This window comes from Schistocerca serialis, chromosome 2 (assembly GCF_023864345.2).
Source record: "Schistocerca serialis cubense isolate TAMUIC-IGC-003099 chromosome 2, iqSchSeri2.2, whole genome shotgun sequence".
Taxonomy (NCBI): Eukaryota; Metazoa; Arthropoda; class Insecta; order Orthoptera; family Acrididae; genus Schistocerca; species Schistocerca serialis.
Window position 1 is genome coordinate 541,449,337 of NC_064639.1, and position 21,318 is coordinate 541,470,654.

General features: G+C 45.7%; 1 protein-coding gene across 1 annotated transcript in view; it reads left to right on the forward strand.

Annotated features, from left to right (window-relative positions):
* The first annotated feature begins 999 nt into the window (after positions 1–999).
* Positions 1,000–21,318, forward strand: part of LOC126456193 (protein SOX-15-like) — an 81,405-nt gene continuing 61,086 nt past the window's right edge. Inside the window, exon 1 of the mRNA XM_050091946.1 lies at positions 1,000–1,149. Within this exon, the coding sequence (XP_049947903.1) occupies positions 1,000–1,149 (150 nt within the window). The remainder of the gene's footprint in view (positions 1,150–21,318) is intronic.

Here is a 21,318-nt window from a genome sequence, read left to right on the forward strand (position 1 = left end):
TTCCGTATTACCCTCCTGAACCCACCGATTCCATATTGTGCTAACAGTCATTGGATCTCGACCAACGCGAGCAACAATGTCGAGATACGATAAACAGCAATCGCGATAGGCTACAATCCGACCTTCATCAAAGTCGGAAACGTGATGGTACGCATTTCTCCTCCTTACACGAGGCATCACAACAACGTTTCACCAGACAACGCCGGTCAACTGCAGTTTGTGTATGAGAAATCGCTTGGAAACTTTCCTCATGTCAGCACGTTGTAGGTGTCGCCACCGGCGCCAACCATGTGTTCAAAATTCGTTCAAATGGGTCTGAGCGCTATGGGACTTCCGCGGTTATCAGTCCCCTAGAACTTAGAACTACTTAAACCTAACTAACCTAAGGACATCACATACATCCATGCCCGAGGCAGGATTCAAACCTGCGACCGTAGCGGTCGCGCGGATCCAGACTGAAGCGCGTGGAACCGCTCGGCCACTCCGGCCGGCCAAACTGTGTGAATGCTCTGAAAAGCTAATCATTTGCATATCACAGCATCTTCTTCCTGTCGGTTAAATTTCGCGTCGGTAGCACGTCATCTTCGTGGTGTAGCAATTTTAATGGCCAGTAGTGTCAGGTGAAGCAATAATGGAGGAATAGGTACGGGGTTGCAGCTGTAAAGCAACAATGAAATGATTAAAATAATGTTATTTGAGGTTGGCGCATTTTATACACAGGAGCACCGGCTCGAGGGTTAAGAGGCTGCTAAAAATTTTCGCGGAGCTGTATCCTGTTCCAGAGGAAGGCTTCGACAGCGTCAGGAGGAGCACCTGTTTCTTCCCTCCGCCCGGCCGTCACAGGAAGCGCGCGCCGGTGAGCGGCGCAGCAGCAGGGAGCAACAGGACGCGCCGCGGGGAGACGTCATCCGTTTTAATGACGCCTATCGACGACCGCAAGTGCAATCGGCAGGGAGCTGGGCGCACAATGGGCCGAGCCTTGTGGGATGTTTCACCGTAATGAAGGCGCCGCGCGCACGCGACGCCGTGGGCGGGGCCCCCACAATAGCGACGCGCGAGGCGGGCAGCCAGCCAGCCAGCCGCACGCAAACGCCCAGTGCAGGCCGGGCCCCGCAGCGGCGCTTTGTCCGCGGCGCCGCGGGCACCAAGGTGCAAGATACTGCTCCCTTTTTTTATTTATATAGAAAAAAAGCGCCCGCACAAAGGGGGGAGTGTCGGAGCGGACAGAATGCCGCCTGCGCGCGTATTAATAAGAGCCGCGAGTATTTTAAATAAAATTAGAAAGACAAGGGTGCCGGAGGCGGGCGAGCACGTACGGCCCACTGGCTCTGGTCCTCCCACACCTCTCCCACCCTCACACCTTCCGCCGACCATCTCTGCTCACAAAAGCGGCCGCGTCGCAGCGCCGGCCGGCCTGTACATTAATTGGGCCCTTCGCCGAAATGCGGCCGGCGCTGCCAGTACAAAGCAGCGCGTGCGGGGGGTTTTAAATAAAACGCCGGACAATGGCCACGGACGAGGAGAGAGAGACGGCGAGTGTCTGGCAATGAAAACGGAGGAAATGCTCTGAAAGGCCGGGCCGTCCTCACCTGCAGCAAAATTGTTAAATACGCGAGCGCGCATTTTTTTCCCCCTGCCTTCCATCTATTCAACATTTCCTTTCTTCTTTATATTTTTTTCTCCCCATTTCCGCTCTCTCCCCTGTGTGAAGAAAACACTGTAGACTAGAGGTACGAGTATCTCCGTCCACCCACGCCACTGATTTTTCCCCCCCTTTTGTTTTCGAAGCGGAGCATGTAAGAGCCGGACAGTGCCTGTCACTTTTGCAAGGAACAGATTTCATTCGAAATTCCTACTTGTTATCTGAATTTTAAATTCCGTAAATCCAAACGGTGAATATGTCTCTCTAAGATATTACTAAATGTCAATCAACAACGAAACGAATATTAATACCCGAATTCGGGGTGCGCTACTCATATTTAGGGTATAAGCTTTTCGAGTAGTTTTGGTATTAATAATCTAGCGATGATATCAGGTACAAATCTCTTCACACGAAGAGGTAGTTATGAAAATATATGGGACTTTCTGAATTCAGCTACAGGAGCAAGAATTGCAGGGTGTAGAACAGACCCAGTTTCAGTCTGATAAGGCAAAATACGAAGCATTTGCTAGCTGTATTCGTCATGTGTTGCCATGTTTCATTCATTCTTACTTTTCTCCCATCTACCCATCCACTCTTGCACTAGTGTAAACGAATTTTCATTCCATCTAGACACACGGACTGTCCAATAATTTCTGCAACAGATTTGTCGAGGGTTGTCCATAAAGTAAGGTCCGAGCGGTCACTAAATGGAAACCACAGTGAAAATCAGAAATATTTCATTTGCAAGAGTTAGCTACACTTTCCAGATACTTCTTTACATAGCCGCTGCTCCGACTCCGACATCTGTCGGAGCGTTATACCAAATTTCCAACAGCATCGTCATACGAGGGTTGTCCAACAAGTAAGTTCCGATCGTTCGCGAAGTGGACACTACAGTGAAAACGCGATGAAGCTTTCCACAGATGTGTTGCGAAGTATCTCCAGTATGACCGTCGATCGCATCAAGACGCTCTTTTCAGTTGTGAGCACAATGTGAGCGAGTAAAGGTTTCTAGAACAACGATGTCTCCCGTCAAGTAGGAGGGCCTGCTGAGAGGCTTCGCCTTAATGAATGCAGCCCACTTAACACAACTGCCACGCACTTCCTTCTTCATGGCAATTCTCAGCCACACGCTGCAGGGGCAGTGAAGACGCTCCTGCAGCCTTTTCGATGGGAAGTGTTCGATCACCCACAACACAGCCCAAATTCACTCGGCCTGAGTATCATCTCTGTTCACACGAAACGCTGGATACGAAAACAACACTTGGGCGCAGGCTGTGCGCTATAGACCAGCATAGAGAATTATCGGAAATCACAGGTGGTTGCCTTCTATGAGAGTTGTCCAGAAAGTAAGTTCCGATCGGTCCCTAAATTGAAACCACAGTGAAAATCAGAAACTCTTTCATGCATGCCTCACCATGAGCTACATCATGCTGAAGGCAACTTTTACGATCATCTGGAAGACGTCGCCACGGGTAGTCCACTTAGTGCTCTGGTGCCAAATTCTTCATGGAATATTTCAAAGCACAGTCATTGGACTTGGGACCCTGTAAACCTATGGTGTAGTACCGATATTTGTATGGAGCCTTGTAAGGAACAGCTCGTTGACTTTCTAAGACGTCTGAACGGTTTCCATCTCACCATAAAAATCACTAGGGAAGTAGGGAAGGACCAACAGTTACGCTTCCTAGATGTGCTGGTTACGAGAGATAGTGAAAACATGGGACACAGCATGTGCAGGAAACCGTCATACACAGACCGATACTTGCACTAGTTGTCAAATCACCACCCAAGCCAGAAGAGTGGCCCGATTAACAAATTCGTAACGCACGCATGACAAATATGTGAGCCACAGCACCTCAAACGCGAGATGCGACACCTAGAAAGCGTTCTGAGGAGCTATGGGTATTCCACCAGTTACATAATAAGTGTCTCGGATGCAAATACTCGGCGAAGTGACGCATCGAAAGTAGAGATGTCGGATACGGCCTTTCTGCCACACATTCCGATACTCACGGACAAAATCGGGAGTATACTGCTCAAACTTGATGTAGCGACAATTTGTAAACCGTCAGAGAATACGAAAGAGTGTCTCGGAGAAAAGAGACCACTTACGGTGTCGAGAATATGCTGCACTCCATGCTCATGGCGGCGCGTGGTAGCCACATGGCCTGAGGTGCCTTGCCACGGTTCGCGCGGCACCCCCCCCCCCCCCCCCACCCCATCGGAGGTTCGAGTCCTCCCTGAGTGGGTTGTCCTTAGCGTAAACTAGGTAAAGTTAGTTTAAGTAGTGTGTAAGCCTAGGGACCGATGACCCAGCGGTTTGATACCATAGGAATTTACCACAAATTTCCAATTACTATGCTCATGTGGAATAGTCTATGTTGCAATGAGTGGACGATCAACCAACAACAAGATCAATGAATATAAGCAGCATCCATGTTGCGACAGCTGGACAAAATTGGCCATGGCGTAGCACGCGCTGTGTGACTAGACCACATAACAATAATCGCCGACACAGAATTTGCTGTGAAGAAGAGTTGCCACACTCGCTTGTACAGGAAAGCCACAGAAATCCACATAAATGATGATAGTTTCAACTAGAGAGACAAAGCCTGAACGGATCCTGGATTCTTGTGCTACAGCAACGACCGCTGCAGTTAGCAAGGGTAGCAACTGTAATGAAGACGGAAAAGCCCTAATAAATCTGGGGCCGCGAGCTATGGATGGGAAAAACCGACAAGTTAAAAAAACGTTATCGGTATTTCAGTTATGAATAACAGGTATTTTCCAGTATTAGTATGGTCTCGATTATAATAGACATTTTTTTATAATAACTGACAAAAAAAACGAAATATGAATTAGCCATAGCAGACGTGCTAAAATTTTTCGTTCTTCAGTTAACCTTCTTTTAGGAAGGAGTAATTATTATTCATAAAATTTGCATGGGTTGGATATACTGCTTTATTATACACACATCAAAAAAAGTTTTGCCTCACCCCGGTTCCCAGAACTCTTGTAGACAGACGTTGGCTCTGGATATTGTATCACAGACACAATGCCTTTGACTGTTCAGAGATGTCACTAAACACGCCCAAAGATGCAAACAAGCATGCATGAGCAGTCCCTATTAGACATAGGGGGTCCGACAGCCGATCAGTTTCAGTCATTCCACCAGGAATGTGGTACACAGCTCGTGTTGTCTATAGTTCAACCATGCCTAGACGGTTAATACCGCGGTTCGATCGCGTCCGCATTGTTACTTTGTGCCAGGAAGGGCTCTCAACAAGGGAAGTGTCCATGCCTCTCGGAGTGAACCAAAGTGATGTTATTCGGACATGGAGGAGATACAGAGAAACAGGAACTGTCGATGACATGCCTCGCTCAGGTCGCCCAAGGGCTACTACTGCAGTGGATGACCGCCACCTACTGATTATGGCTGGGAGGAATCCTGACAGCAACGACACCATGTTGAATAATGCTTTTCGTGCAGCCACAGGACATCGTGTTAAGGCTCACACTTTGCGCGGTAGGCTGCATAATGAGCAACTTCATTCCCGACGTCCATGGCGGGATCCATCTTTACAACCACGACACCTTGCAGCGCGGTAAAGATGGGCCCAACAATATGCCGAATAGACCGCTCGGGACTGACATCACGTTCTCTGCACAGATGAGTGTCGCAAATGCCTTCAACCAGACAATCGTCGGATACGTGTTTGGAGGCAACGCGGTCAGGCTGAACGCCTTAGACACGCTGTCCAGCGAGTGCAGCACGGTGGAGTTTCCCTGACGTTTTGGGGTGGCATTATGTGGAGCCGACGGACGCCGCTCGTGGTCATGGAAGGTGCCGTAAGAGCTGTACTATACGTGAATGCCATCCTCCGACCGATAGTGCAACCATATCGGCCACATATTCGTGAGGCATTAGTCTTTATGGAAGACAGTTCGTGCCCCCTTCGTGCACATCTTGTGAATGACTTCTTTCAGGATAACAACATCGCTCGACTAGAGTGGCCAGCAAGCTCTCCAGACAGGAACCCTATCGATCATGCCTGGGATAGATTGAAAAGGGCTGTTTATGGAGGACGTGACCCACCAACCACTCTGAGAGATCTACGCCGAATCGCCGTTGAGGAGTGGGACACTCTGGACCAACAGTGCCTTGATGAACTTGTGGGTAGTATGCCATGACGAATACAGACATGCATCAATGCAAGAGGACTTGCTACTGTGTATTATAGGTATCGGTATGTACAGCAGTCGGGACCACCACCTCTGAAGCTCTTGCTGTATGGCGGTACAACATGCAATGGGTGGTTTCCAAGAGCACAAAAAAGGGCGGAAATGATGTTTATGTTGATCTCTATTCCAATTTTCTGCACAGGTTCCGAAACTTTCGAAACCGAGGTGATGCAAAACGTTTTTATGTATGTAGAAAACAGAAGAAGTGGTCAGTACTATTTTGAAAACAATGCCGAGAGAAGCGAGCAACAAACACATAGCATAACAATTGGTAAAGCACTGCTGAGACAATAATGTCTCTGTTGCCGTGTATCGTAGCTTAAGGTGCACGTATACGGGCAGTGTGTAAGACTTGCCTAGACCTGGGCTATACGGTAGTTTGTCGTTGTCGTCGCCGGACATCCGTTATATTGCCAAATGGCACTAATCCTAATTTGTAAACATTTTTACAAAGTGACGTAGCAATGAAACACTACGCTTCATTTATTTTATATGTGTGTGTGTGTGAATTTCGAAGGGACCAAACTGCCGAGGTCATCGGTCCCTAGTCTTACACAGTACTTAAACTAACTTAAACCAACTTATGCTAAGAACAACACCCATGTCCGACGAAGGACTCGAACCTCTGGCGTGAGGGGCCCCGCAGTCCGTGACATGGCGCCTGAGACCGATCGACCACCCGCGCGGCTTTCATTTATTTTGGAAGATTAAAGATTCGTCTCACATTTCTATTAAATAATAGAAGGCGAAGGAAATTATGGTAACTAATAAACTAATAACTTAAAATTTTGTTCATAGTATGCAATAAAAATAGAAAGTAGCTGGTCTGCCTGTCTACATAATAGGTGTTCGTCTACTTGTAGCTCCTGAACACGAAGAACAGAGGTCTAAAAAGTCAATTTTCAGCCTTTAGAAGTGACTGTTCGTAATGCCCAAATAGTGATATGATGACCACTTATAGCATAATTTTTGAGAAGCGTTTCCAATTTGAATCAATAGCAGAATACTGGATTTTTTTTATTTTTTTTATTTTTTGTAGTAGTATTCAACCACTTATCACTTTTCGAGAAAAGCAGAGAAAGGTGGATGCACTGTTTTCATTTATTTGCCTGTTTGATTAAATATTTTGATTTTATAAATCTTGAAACGGGGAAAATCAAATATTGTGCCAGAGCGACACAAACATCCGGCAGTAGACCTGATTATTCTACATGTCAAGATCTCGCCGGGAAAGCCTGAAGAGTTGAAAGTATTAAAATTGTCAGAGATGCTATTAGGACATACCATGATATCCGACAAAAACACGAGGAGTGCGTAAGTAACGGTACAACAAGACTTTATGTCCCAGAAGCCAACCACGGTAGTAACTAAGTTTATATAACAGGAAGCCTTAGGCGAAACCAGTGTTCAGAGGAGTAAACAACGAGAGTAATCGCTCAGAACCGCCGGCAGACTCCACAAGGATCACTCAGTACGATCAAATTAACAATTGACAAATAATTAATGGGCAAAGGACTATTTAAAAAATAAAATAGAACGGCAAATAATTTTGACCGAAAGTACTTAGCTGGCCAGCTCACTTACCAGAACAGCGTCATATTATCAGTGCAGTTTGATATCCGTCATAGCATTACCTAAGTGACACAATGAGGCCTCTCACAGTAAGGCTTTGGTAATGGATGTATGTCCTGCTACATATACGCGAAATCTGACAGTATTGTATTGAAAGCTAATGTGTTAGGTAAGTATAACAAGCACTTACAGTGCCAGCCAAACAAACAAAATAACATTGCTAGCATAAAATGAAAGACACAGAATAATATGAAGTGCAAACGTAAGTCACCTTAAAAGTAGGCTCCTAGAGAACGGTCTAAGCAAATAGCCAACGTCTGCATAGACTGGCAATGTGAGGCATAGAACAGAACAACAAGCAAAGAACAACAAGAAAACTTTTGAAATTTACTGTAAAACCACAACAACTGAGATAATCATACACCAAACTTTAGGACACGCAAGCTCACAAAAATGAACAGTACTGTGGCACATACTTCACGACGTAAAACAGTGCTCCCTGCAAAGAAAACTGCCAAAAAGGAACTATTCACTATAATGCAGATAGCTACAAAGAATGGCTACAACAATAATATGGTCACAAAGATGAACTACAGAACTGAAAGCCAATAACACTAAAGACAGTACCACACACGAAAGGTCAACATACCGGTACATAAAAGCAATACATGATCATCAGGGAAATATAAGAGAAGACACAAGATTGTACACAATGATAAACAAAAATTCACAGATAATGTCAGCAGAAAGACAAGACATGAACACAGCATGCAAAACAGAGAATTCTATCCAAAAATACATACGAAGCTGACATGAGACGAAGACTTACACCAAAATGCAGGTATATATTGATTATAATGTAACATGTTCGACCTATACTTGAGTATTGCTCATCAGTGTGGGATCCGTACCAGATCGGTTTGACGGAGGAGATAGAGAAGATCCAAAGAAGAGCGGCGCGTTTCGTCACAGGGTTATTTGGTAACCGTGATAGCGTTACGGAGATGTTTAATAACCTCAAGTGGCAGACTCTGCAAGAGAGGCGCTCTGCATCGCGGTGTAGATTGCTCGCCAGGTTTCGAGAGGGTGCGTTTCTGGATGAGCTATCGAATATATTGCTTCCCCCTACTTATACCTCCCGAGGAGATCACGAATGTAAAATTAGAGAGATTAGAGCGCACACGGAGGCTTTCAGACAGTCGTTCTTCCCGCGAACCATACGCGACTGGAACAGGAAAGGGAGTATAAATGTAGATGTAGATGTAGATGTAGATGTGATGGTAGGAATATGGGGCAAACAGGTTGAAGTTCACAGACAAGTATGGGACAAATCACGCCGCTGATGATGTTCAGATGTGTGTGAAATCTTATGGGACTTAACTGCTAAGGTCATCAGTCCCTAAGCTTACACACTACTTAACCTAAATTATCCTAAGGACAGACACACACACCCATGCCCGAGGGAAGACGCGAACCTCCGCCGGGACCAGCCGTACAGTCCATGACTGCAGCGCCTTAGACCGCTCGGCTAATCCAGCATCACGCCGCCTTTGCAGATCACTTCAGAGAACATAATTACAAGTCGACCTCTAGAGAAGAGTATATGTAGATAACAAAAATAAAGAATAAAAAATCTTCCAACCTCGCAAGGAAATTATGACGTACAAAAATCCAAAGTCCAAAAGAAAACCGCCGGCCGAAGTGGCCGTGCGGTTAAAGGCGCTACAGTCTGGAACCGCATGACCGCTACGGTCGCAGGTTCGAATCCTGTCTCGGGCATGGATGTTTGTGATGTCCTTAGGTTAGTTAGGTTTAACTAGTTCTAAGTTCTAGGGGACTAATGACCTCAGCAGTTGAGTCCCATAGTGCTCAGAGCCATTTGAGCCAAAAGAAAACCCTTTTGCATGACCAACTGCACATGGCAAAATATTCCATACTAATACTGATAGATAAAGTAATCGAGTAATACTAAAAGAGGCAGTCGTCAGAATAACGCCCCCAAACGCTTTTCATCTCAGTTCCACCCCCTCCCCCCCTTCTTGAGGGTGCCCCCGAACCATGTTAGATGGTTCGAGATATACGGTGGGATCGATTGACTGGTTTGTCTTCAGAGAATGTGTTTGGTGGTATGGATGAGGCATTCGAGGCCAGCGAGAGAGGGCGCTTGCGGAGAAAAATGGCAAGTGGCTCTGCGCAAACAGGAAGAGTTCGCGAGCGTAACGGCTAGCGAGTGGACGTGCTTTGGTGAGACTGCTGGGAGCAGAGGCGCGTGCGTGAAGGGAGGCACATGCACAAACGTTGGTTAGTTCGGAAGAAGAAGACGTCACGCCATTGTAGACATTTTGTACAGAAAGATGTTATGTCGCTTTTGGAACTTTTGGTCATTGAAAACGAGGGGACTGGTTTCTGCTTCACCCGATGAAGCGATCTTGTTCTATAGCTGTGTTACGAAGCTGATCTTCTAAGATAGGAAGAAACGTGGACAGCTCCGGTAACGAGTAAGTTGTTTTGGTTTGGTGGAAATATGACACGACATGTAGCCTGCTGTATTCGTCGAGAAGGGCCTGTTGTTCTGGCAGTCAGGCCTGAGAAGTGTGGTACGAGTAGTACAAAGGCACCACCGGTCCAAGGGATGCGTACATGTTAAGTAATTTTAAGTTGGTTAGTCTGCACATGGTAGTTTGATAAAGGGTTGTCTTTTCTGTTACTGTAACGTCTCTGTGAAGTCGTTTCATAAGACGCTTGTCGAATTCGGTACATCTTATTCACTTTACTACCTGATTTTAGCTCAATTCATGAACTCTTCCAGAAAGACTGAGCACTCAAATAAGGCCTATTGATTATTATATGTGTGTTTTCATGTGGGGTTTCGGTTTTGTTTTGTGGGAATCTCTGAATTGGTCATCGTCTGCTGGGAGCAGACGATGTTGCTTCTCGTTCAAAGGAGAGCACAGGATGACCAACTTAGGTTTCCAGTACCTGAACAGAGAGGTTAACCCATCTTAGTAGATGGCTGTGTCGAAGGCTGTTTTTGTTTGTGAGGTTGGTGACGGAGGTCTACCCCTCTGGTAGCTTCCGCTGCACGGGGAGCTAGGTAATCTCTAAAGAGAAATGGACACTCTTCGGTGAAGGCTTGGTGAGTACGGATCGTAGCTCTTAAGGGGGGTTTCAGGTGATAGGAATCAGGTTGAGTTAGGACTTCGTTATGTTTAACTGGTGAAATACTTAAGAACTTTAGCTTATCTGAAGCGTGTGAAGCGAGTAATTTTTTTAAATGATTTTTAACCTTATATTTTTTGGAAATTGCTTTTGTCTTTGTGTGCCGATTTTGTGCCATGTGTTTGGTAATCAATGACCCTTCTGGTTCACCACGGCACCGCAATAGGCGTTATTTTAACAGTTTGCTTGTTTAATGAGCTACAATTTCTGCAAGAATATCTGTTCTTTCGTGCGCTTTCTACAAAGCAGCACAACAGTTTGAGTCAGAATGCACCTCGTGCTCTAGTTCGACCGATTGCAAGCAGCAGACGCAGTAAGTATGTTAAATAATTATCGCACAGCCTTGTGTATTGGTTAAACCTCTGTCCAGAATAGAGCATGCGCAGAATTATAATGCAAATCTCACTTAGATATTTTTATGGTATTAATGCAAAGGAGATGATAGTATAATTGTCTCCCACCCCCTCTTCTGTGTTTCTTCTTGCTGTAGTTAAATTGTGCTCTGTTTCATTCTCACGTAATTCTTACTTAAATATTTCGAGTCAGGCACCAGTTACTTTTAGTTAGGATGTGCAACCAAATATTTAGTTACAATAAATAATTTACGTGAAAGACAAATTCTTTGGTGTCGACCTTACCCCCTTACTCTGATTTCCATTCCTGAATTAATCAAGTTGCTTCATGCACGACATGGAGTGCTATTTATCTGGCTGCTTAAAGAAATTTACGTACTTGTAATTAAATTATTAAAGTAATTAAACTAATAATTTTCCAACTCCGTTTGTTCTAAATGGTTAGGAAGAGCTTGGGCTGGTGGCGACCCTGAATTTCTGAATTTTTATCATTAATTGTATGAGAGAAGCAGCTAGAAGTGCGAGATAACGTATATGGCTCGATGAGCAACGTCGTAAACATAGTAATACGTTACAACGGTTATATAGTACACTTGCATTTTTTGAGAACTACGTGTATTGGCATATTGTAGTAATCACCGGAAATAGCGGAGAGCTCTGAAGTTAATATTTGGTAACTGTTCTTGGTAAACTGAATTTTACAAATTACATTTCCTTTGGTTTGCTAACTGCAAATGATCGTGTGAGAAGCTGATCATTTTCTGCGTGAGCTTTGGTTAAATTATTTGTTATCAAGCGCTCTCGTAAAGGGTTTTGGTAGACTGATTCAACTTGTGGAAATTAAAGGCAAGTGTAATCTGGAATTGTTAGTTTATAGATTACTGTGACAGAACTGTCTTCTGGTACTGTCTGAATTTTTTTAAAATTTAAACTTAAGCAACTGAAGAGAAACTTTGTTCGATGGAGGTTGTTTTAGGAAATTGTTTTAATGTGGTTGCTTAAATTTTTGGGGGTATTGTCTTTGCACAAGCTCTTGTAAGTGAATGTTAGAAAACAAAACAAAACGATTTGACAGTAAGATGACATTGATTAACTAACGATTGTTGGATTTTAAGTAAAGGAAGAGACTAACACTTGTCAATTAGCAACGTGAATGAAATGTGTGCGCACGGTGTTGACTGTCCATCCAATGCATAGAAAAAGGTACTTGGGCTACTGAAAATTAGTAAAGTTTCGTAATAAGGAGTGGTCAACTTTCAGTGTACAACCAGACCGCTCCATTTCCGCACTAAATCTGCGTCTGTCGTGAAAAACATGTGATCGTAGGACATGAAATTCTGTGGCAATATTTTTAAGGACACGCAGAAAGAAATAACGAATAACCCATTTAAAGTAGCACATTTTAATTTCCGCATGAGAAGGTAACATTTGTTAACTGTATGTCATGTTCATGTTCTGCGTCTGCGACACTCTGGAATCTCACTACAGATCGCTCTACTGGATCCCGATGGGATGACGGCTACTTCCTCGGAAAGCTCATTTTCAACCTCCAACTTGTGTTAGTGCCCCTGCGGCTGGTCCCGGCGGAGGTTCGACTCCTCCCTCGGGCATTGGTGTGTGTGTTTGCCGTTGGGATAATTTAGGTTAAGTAGTGTGTAAGCTGAGGGACTGATGACGTTAGCAGTTAAGTCCAGTAAGATTTCACACACATTTTAACATTTTGTTAGTGCACCACTGATAAACCCTATCCCTAACGTAACCCCTGAGACAGAAACCTCACGTGTTAAAATCTAGTGATCTTAATGGCTACTGAGTCTGGAACGATCGACCATTGATTCGGTTCTCTCCAAATGTGTCACTCGGTTGAGTGACCTCACAAGAAACGTGAAGTGGAGCTCCAACGTGCATCAAAACGGTTGAGTCCAAAGCACTTCTCTCCCGTAGAGCAGGAATCATATGCTGGCGAAGCAGATCGCAGTAACGTGTGCCACTCACGCTGCGTGTTCTTGGTCCTTGAGTCCGATTTCCTCAAAGAAAATGCTACGTCACCGGATCGGGCACTGGCTCAGAAAGCAGAAGTTTAATTATAACCACCATATACATCTACTGAAGATGTCTTAATATTAGAGGCAGAAGGTATCTGGAACATAAATAAAGAGAAGTAGCAGTAAAAAAAATGCATTTCAATTTATAGAACGAATGTTTATGTACTTACTGTGATAAGCAGCCACACCAACAAAGTGGTTAATTAATGATAAACGCAAAACAGGAAGAAAAGGTGGACACCGTCATACAAGTCGAAATGCTGATGCTTAGGTTAATAGTATTTGGAAGAATAAGGGTACCGCAAGAGCAGTTCGATGCTGCGGAGAGTCGGCTCTGCTGCGGCGTCATGTTGCAGGAGCAGGCGAGTATCATTAGGAGAGCGGGCGGCCCGGCGGCAGACACGCCTGTGTGGCGTGCTCTGCATTCTCCAGTGTAACTGCCGGCGGTGTTGGCGCGCCTGCCGCCCGCGACAGGTGGGAGGAGCGGACACAAAGCGCCTTTGTGCGCCGCACAATGGGCAGAGCGGAGCGCTGACTGGGGAAACCGCGGAAACACCCTTGCCGTCGCTGCCGGCGCCTCGCTTTCGTGCTCGGTCAACTGCACGGCGACCGTCGCGATCCAGCCAACCCACCTACACCGTGCGCTAAGCACTGTCACACCGTTCGTCATGCGCTGCAGTGTTGCCAACTTAGAGGACGGCTCCCGCCAAAGAGGTGCTACGGGAAAAGATAATGAGAGCTCCCTCATTCACAGAGCTGCCAAATGCAAATAAATGCCAAGAGAGTATATGGTCCCATACAGCAACATGTTCAGTACTTAAGCAGGGAGAGCGATGTGAAAATATGTCAAGATATCACGAATACATAGATCTCGTTGTCTTGTCTTCTCAAGCAATGAGAAAGCCGAGAAGTTTTTAGCGAACTGTAATTTTTGTTCACTAAAAGCCGTGCGACATTTCGAAGCTGCCACTGGTCGTCCACCCCCAATAAGTCGATCTGTTTTCATTAATCAGTTCAAGGTCGAGAAAAAAGCTGTAGTATTCCACAATAAATGGTTCCTCAGTACTTTGAGTATTCTCTCGTTTGAGTCGGAATTATGTCAAGTGGAGAAAGAGAATCCACAGCAAAATTTGTATCGAAAGTCCATGATTCCACCTACAAAACTCGTTTAAATGGGCAGATATAGAACCATAGGTTCACGTAAGATCTTTTCTTCTTGTTCTTGTGCCTTTGTCCTACACTGGGATGTCTTTTATGTCACAACCCCCCCCCCCCTTTCTCCTGTATGAAATATGTTTACTCCAACTGCGTGCTGCCTGCGTGAAGTGTTATTCTTGTGGAAAATAGCGAAAGTTTCCTAAATATTTCCGAATCATGTAACTTAAGCAGTTTTGTATCAACTAGTGGGATACGGCCTAATAACCACATATGGACTCGAATTCCAGCGAACTCTACCTCTCCAGTACCAGTGAGAGGAAATGTCGGGTATATAAGGGTGCATTGCATTATGGTTGAGGAAACAAACGGCAGTGAAATAAAAACAATAAGGCTGATACATAATTTTTTAATTATGCGTCAGCAGAAACAACAATTTCAAATCGCATATCTTGATCTCTTGTGTTTTAAATGGCTAACTAGGTTTCTGACACAGAAGAAAAGTCTTGATGTATGAACCTGTTCTCTTACAGCGTTATACGTTTCTTTAAAGGTTTTGCTGGATGGGCACGGATGTATTTACGCTGCTCGCCAATTGTCTCGTCTCAAACAGATGTTAATCAAAGACGTGGGCCGCTGCAAAGATTGTTGAGAACTGCAACACCGTTGTTGTTCACTCCTGAAGGATGAGTAGAAAATAAGAACCGCATATTATTGTAAGTATCCGGTGGTTGCAGTAGGGCGTCACTTAGCAGGGGCTCCTGGGGCAAAGTATCGAAATTTTCTAAGGCAGAGAGAACGAAGAAATGAAAAGTGCTGCATTTCATTATCATGCATGACTAAGCTAATCACGCAATTTCGAATGAAAGAAGATCAACGACGAGGTCAGTGGCGGAACATAATCTACTATAGGGGAAGGACTGCTAAGAAATAGGCCGCAGCCATTTTAAAAGAACCGTACCAGCATTTGCCTAATGCTATTAAAGGAAACCACGGAATCTGATTACTGAGGGGGGGGGGGGGGAATTAGAACAAGCACTATCCGATAATAACGAATGACTTTCCCTGTCGAGGAATTTCGACAAAATGAAATAAAGGCATTAAACAATACATAAGTATTAATAACAGAGGTATTAATACTCTTTCGTCGACGGCCGGAGTGGCTGAGCGGTTCTAGGCGCTACAGTCTGGAACCGCGCGACCGCTACGGTTGCAGGTTCGAATCCTGCCTCAGGCATGGATGTGTGTGATGTCCTTAGGTTAGTTAGGTTTAAGTACTTCTTATTTCCAGGGAACTGATGACCACAGCAGTTAAGTCCCATAGTGCTCAGAGCCGTTTGAACCATATTTGAACTCTTTCGTCAGTAAGTAAGTTAAGGACGCGAAAATATATCATTTAAGAAAAGGGAGAAGAGTTCGCAATAACTTCTTTTTAGTCATCAGCCTTGTGGCTGGTTTGATGCTGCCCGCCGCGAATTCGTCTCCTGCGCCAACCTCTTCATCTTAGAGTAGCACTTGCAACCTACGTCCTCAATTACTTGCTTGATGTATTCCAGTCTCTGTCTTCCTCTACAGTTTTCACCCTCTGCAGCTCCCTCTAGTACTATGTAAGTCGTTCCCTGATGTCTTAACAGATTTCATATCATCCTGTTCCTTCTCCTTGTCAGTGTTTCGCATATATTCCTTTCCTCTCAGATTCTGCCGCAGAACCTCTCATTCCTTAACTTATCTACACTCCTGGAAATGGAAAAAAGAACACATTGACACCGGTGTGTCAGACCCACCATACTAGCTCCGGACACTGCGAGAGGGCTGTACAAGCAATGATCACACGCACAGCACAGCGGACACACCAGGAACCGCGGTGTTGGCCGTCGAATGGCGCTAGCTGCGCAGCATTTGTGCACCGCCGCCGTCAGTGTCAGCCAGTTTGCCGTGGCATACGGAGCTCCATCGCAGTCTTTAACACTGGTAGCATGCCGCGACAGCGTGGACGTGAACCGTATGTGCAGTTGACGGACTTTGAGCGAGGGCGTATAGTGGGCATGCGGAAGGCCGGGTGGACGTACCGCCGAATTGGGGCGTGAGGTCTCCACAGTACATCGATGTTGTCGCCAGTGGTCGGCGGAAGGTGCACGTGCCCGTCGACCTGGGACCGGACCGCAGCGACGCACGGATGCACGCCAAGACCGTAGGATCCTACGCAGTGCCGTAGGGGACCGCACCGCCACTTCCCAGCAAATTAGGGACACTGTTGCTCCTGGGGTATCGGCGAGGACCATTCGCAACCGTCTCCATGAAGCTGGGCTACGGTCCCGCACACCGTTAGGCCGTCTTCCGCTCACGCCCCAACATCGTGCAGCCCGCCTCCAGTGGTGTCGCGACAGGCGTGAATGGAGGGACGAATGGAGACGTGTCGTCTTCAGCGGTGAGAGTCGCTTCTGCCTTGGTGGCAATGATGGTCGTATGCGTGTTTGGCGCCGTGCAGGTGAGCGCCACAATCAGGACTGCATACGACCAAGGCACACAGGGCCAACACCCGGCATCATGGTGTGGGGAGCGATCTCCTACACTGGCCGTACACCACTGGTGATCGTCGAGGGGACACTGAATAGTGCACGGTACATCCAAGCCGTCATCGAACCCATCGTTCTACCATTCCTAGACCGGCAAGGGAACTTGCTGTTCCAACAGGACAATGCACGTCCGCATGTATCCCGTGCCACCCAACGTGCTCTAGAAGGTGTAAGTCAACTACCCTGGCCAGCAAGATCTCCGGATCTGTCCCCCATTGAGCATGTTTGGGACTGGATGAAGCGTCGTCTCACGCGGTCTGCACGTCCAGCACGAACGCTGGTCCAACTGAGGCGCCAGGTGGAAATGGCATGGCAAGCCGTTCCACAGGACTACATCCAGTATCTCTACGATCGTCTCCATGGGAGAATAGCAGCCTGCATTGCTGCGAAAGGTGGATATACACTGTACTAGTACCGACATTGTGCATGCTCTGTTGCCTGTGTCTATGTGCCTGTGGTTCTATCAGTGTGATCATGTGATGTATCTGACCCCAGGAATGTGTCAATAAAGTTTCCCCTTCCTGGGACAATGAATTCACGGTGTTCTTATTTCAATTTCCAGGAGTGTATGTACCTAATTTTCAACATTCGTCTGTAACACCACGTCTCAAATGCTTCGACTCTCTTCTGTTCCGGTTTTCCCACAGTCCATGTTTCACTGCCATACAATGCTGTGCTCCAAACGTACAAGCCGGCCGAAGTGGCCGTGCGGTTAAAGGCGCTGCAGTCTGGAACCGCAAGACCGCTACGGTCGCAGGTTCGAATCCTGCCTCGGGCATGGATGTTTGTGATGTCCTTAGGTTAGTTAGGTTTAACTAGTTCTAAGTTCTAGGGGACTAATGACCTCAGCAGTTGAGTCCCATAGTGCTCAGAGCCATTTGAACCATTTTTTTTTTCCAAACGTACATTCCCATAAATTTCTTCCTCGACTAAGGCCTATGTCTGATACTAGCAGACTTCTCTTGACCAGGAATGCCCTTCTTGCCAGTGCTAATCTGGTTTTGACGTTCTCCTTGCTCCGTCCGTCGTCGGTTATTTTTCTGCCTGGGTGGTAGAATTCCGTAACATCGTCAACTTCGTGACCGTCAACCCGGATGTTAAGTTTCTCGAAGTCCTCATTTCTGCTACTTCTCGTGACATATTAGTGATGGTAAAAGGAACCAATCTGGATAGATCCAAATGGTCGATGCAGAGGATCAGACTGCGCAGCCGTCAATATCCATGAAGCAAACATCCTGAGGGATTACTTTATGGAAAAGAAATGAATACGGGTGGACTCACACTTATTCTCTGGATTAATTGTGCAGGGCCGTACATAGGAACTTCTAGAGCTTCAGAAAGTACTAGACGTAGAGGAAGACGACACTTTACAGTTGACAGGTCATCTCTCCAAGTTTCGATTCGTAATACGTGATGTACTAGAGGACAGGAATGTCAGAACATGTATATGAATCAGTCGCTCCCTTTTGTCATAGCGCATTGGTTCGCACCTACACCTAGGCAACCTAATAAACAATACAAAAAAAAAACAAGCTGCCGTCACATATTCGCAGGCAGCTCGTGTCAGGTACATACACATTACCTGTGACCAGAGCCAAAGTTCGACGTCAAAATGCAGTAACCACTCATAGACGGCAGGTGGCAGCACTAGCAGTGGAGGGTACATAGAGCATATTCTGGGACGCGGAATATTTGTGCAGTCGTTGTCGTAATGCGGAAACGGAATGATTTATCTGACGTTCAAAAGGGCATGATCATTGGCTTTCTGGACAAGGATGGAAGCATTTCCGAAACGGCTAAGTATATGGACTGTTCGTATACCGTCGTGGTTAAGGAACACCGTGTAAGGCAAAATGGCGCTGTCCAAACCCGACACTGAGATAAGTGTGGTGCACGACGGGCCGTAGATAGAGGGGTGAACGACGTCTGCAAAGATTTGTACAGGCGCAACTGTTGAGCAACTGATCGGGCAGATAAATCAAGGGACTGCGAACAGTGTCTCCTCAACGAGTGTTGATGCGTATCGCCCTCCGCATTAGGAGGCTGGTTCATGCACTCACCTAGATACCCACTCAGTGGCGACAAATGGCCTCTTCAGATAAATTACGTTTTTGCTCCATCGGACAAATGGCTGTTGATGCGTACAGTGTGAAACATCTGAGAGGAAGCACCTTGTAACAATCGTCGGAAAGGTCCAGGACGGGGAAAGGTGTGCTATGGTCTGGGGAATGTTTTGGTGGCGTTCCCTGGGTGAATTCGTCATTCTTGACGGCACAAAGCATCAATACAAGTATGCATCTATCCTTGGGACCATGCTAACCCCTCCGAGGATTTTGTTTTTCAGGTTTTTCGCATGAGGTCACACTAATGTCACTGGAGAGTGTATTAACGTTCGGCGCGTTACAAACGCTGGCGACGTAGAGCACGTTCAATGTGATAAGAACCTGCAGACATACTATTTTAAGTAACATGTTTATTTTTTGTAAGTCATGCAATTTTTGTGCGGTTGTATTTCGAAATCAAGAACTGACTTATAAATAATCCTGTATTATAAATGACACAAGGACTGACTGACTGCTGAGCGATGACATCGACTGAGGATTTGACAATCCTGTTATAATACGATCGTCACTGTGCGGCGTTGGTCAGTGCTGGAGTCAAATTTGGGTGGACGCCAATTCAAATATCCGCCCGGCCAAGCAGTTTAAGACCTCCCATGACTTCCCTAAATCAGCTAAGGCAAATGCCGGGTGGTTCCCTTAAAAATGGGGGATTTACTTACCTACCTACCCCAATTAAAACTTCTTTTATGTGACCAGTATATGAACTGGTCGTGTTGAACCAAGTATCTTTGCATTGGAAACACACTGCTGTGGCCTGAGAATGCAGTGGGTACAACTATGCCGAAGTTCTGCACTGCTCAAGAATCGCGACAAACATTTCCGATCCTGGCAGGCGAGTGTACAACAAATAAGGCTGTCGGAGGGATTCATCCCACGCATAAGTCCCCGTGACATCTGATTACCGACTCGCATGAAATAATATTGGTAATAGTGGTCAGAGGGAAGTCACGAGATACTTTCAGGCCATGGAAAAGTATATCTACTTTTGTTTCTGCACCTTCCCTTTCAAGGTTTGCCTAAAACTATACTAATAATGAAACAGTAAAACAGTCATGTCAATCGTTTGTCTGTTTGAAAACGCTAGTCTTCACATCCATTTGACTAATTTTCAAGGGATTTTCACCGGTAACTTAAGCGTAGCTTGGGACAACAGACAAGTTTTATTGCATCAAAATTGCTACATGATAAAAAAGATACCATGTCTAAAATCATCTGCTCAGCTTAGTTGTTGGTACGATATAAGTGCATTCACACTGAAAAAAAGTGAATGAGCTGTTTGTTTAATTGTGGATGCACTAATATAATTTGCGAATACGTGGGACGCTGCACTGTAGCGTGCGATTGTCAGAAATTTATGCCGTGTCTGGATGGCCGAAGAAGGGCAGTCAGCCTTCCGCAACGCAGAACCAGGGACGTCCTCTTTATGTCCTGCCACCGGAGCTTGAGCATGGTGTTGTCCACCTGATTCAGCCCCCTTAGCGCGCTATATTATCTTAGAAGGAGAATGGATGGCACCCATTGCAAACCGAGACTGAAGATCAGCTTTCGACTGAATATGCACGACCGAAGGCACTTACAGTCAAAAAGTTTATCAGAGATTAAGTAAAGACTGATTATAACGATCATGTTGACATCCACCTATATACAGGGTGTTACAAAAAGGTACGGCCAAACTTTCAGGAAACATTCCTGACACACAAAGAAAGAAAATATGTTATGTGGACTTGTATTCGGAAACGCTTACTTTCCATGTTAGAGCTCATTTTATTACTTCTCTTCAAATCACATTAATCATGGAATGGAAACACACAGCAACAGAACGTACCAGCGTGACTTCAAACACTTTGTTACAGGAAATGTTCAAAATGTCCTCCGTTAGCGAGGATACATGCATCCACTCTCCGTCGCCTGGAATCCCTCATGCGCTGATGCAGCCCTGGAGAATGGCGTATTGTATCACAGCCGTCCACAATACGAGCACGAAGAGTCTCTACATTTGGTACCGGGGTTGCGTAGGCAAGACCTTTCAAATGCCCCCATAAATGAAAGTCAAGAGGGTTGAGGTCAGGAGAGCATGGAGGTCATGGAATTGGTCCGCCTCTACCAATCCATCGGTCACCGAATCGGTTGTTGAGAAGCGTACGAACACTTCGACTGAAATGTGTAGGAGCTCCATCGTGCATGAACTACATGTTGTGTCGTACTTGTAAAGGCACGTGTTCTAACAGCACAGGTAGAGTATCCCGTATGAAATCATGGCGGTGAATCGAGGAAGTTTGGCCGTACCTTTTTGTAACACCCTGTATATGTAGTGAGCAGTGAAGTGTATGTGAAACTGACTAACGAGGAAGTATGTAATAGAATTCTGCGTAATACTACAAGTGGTCT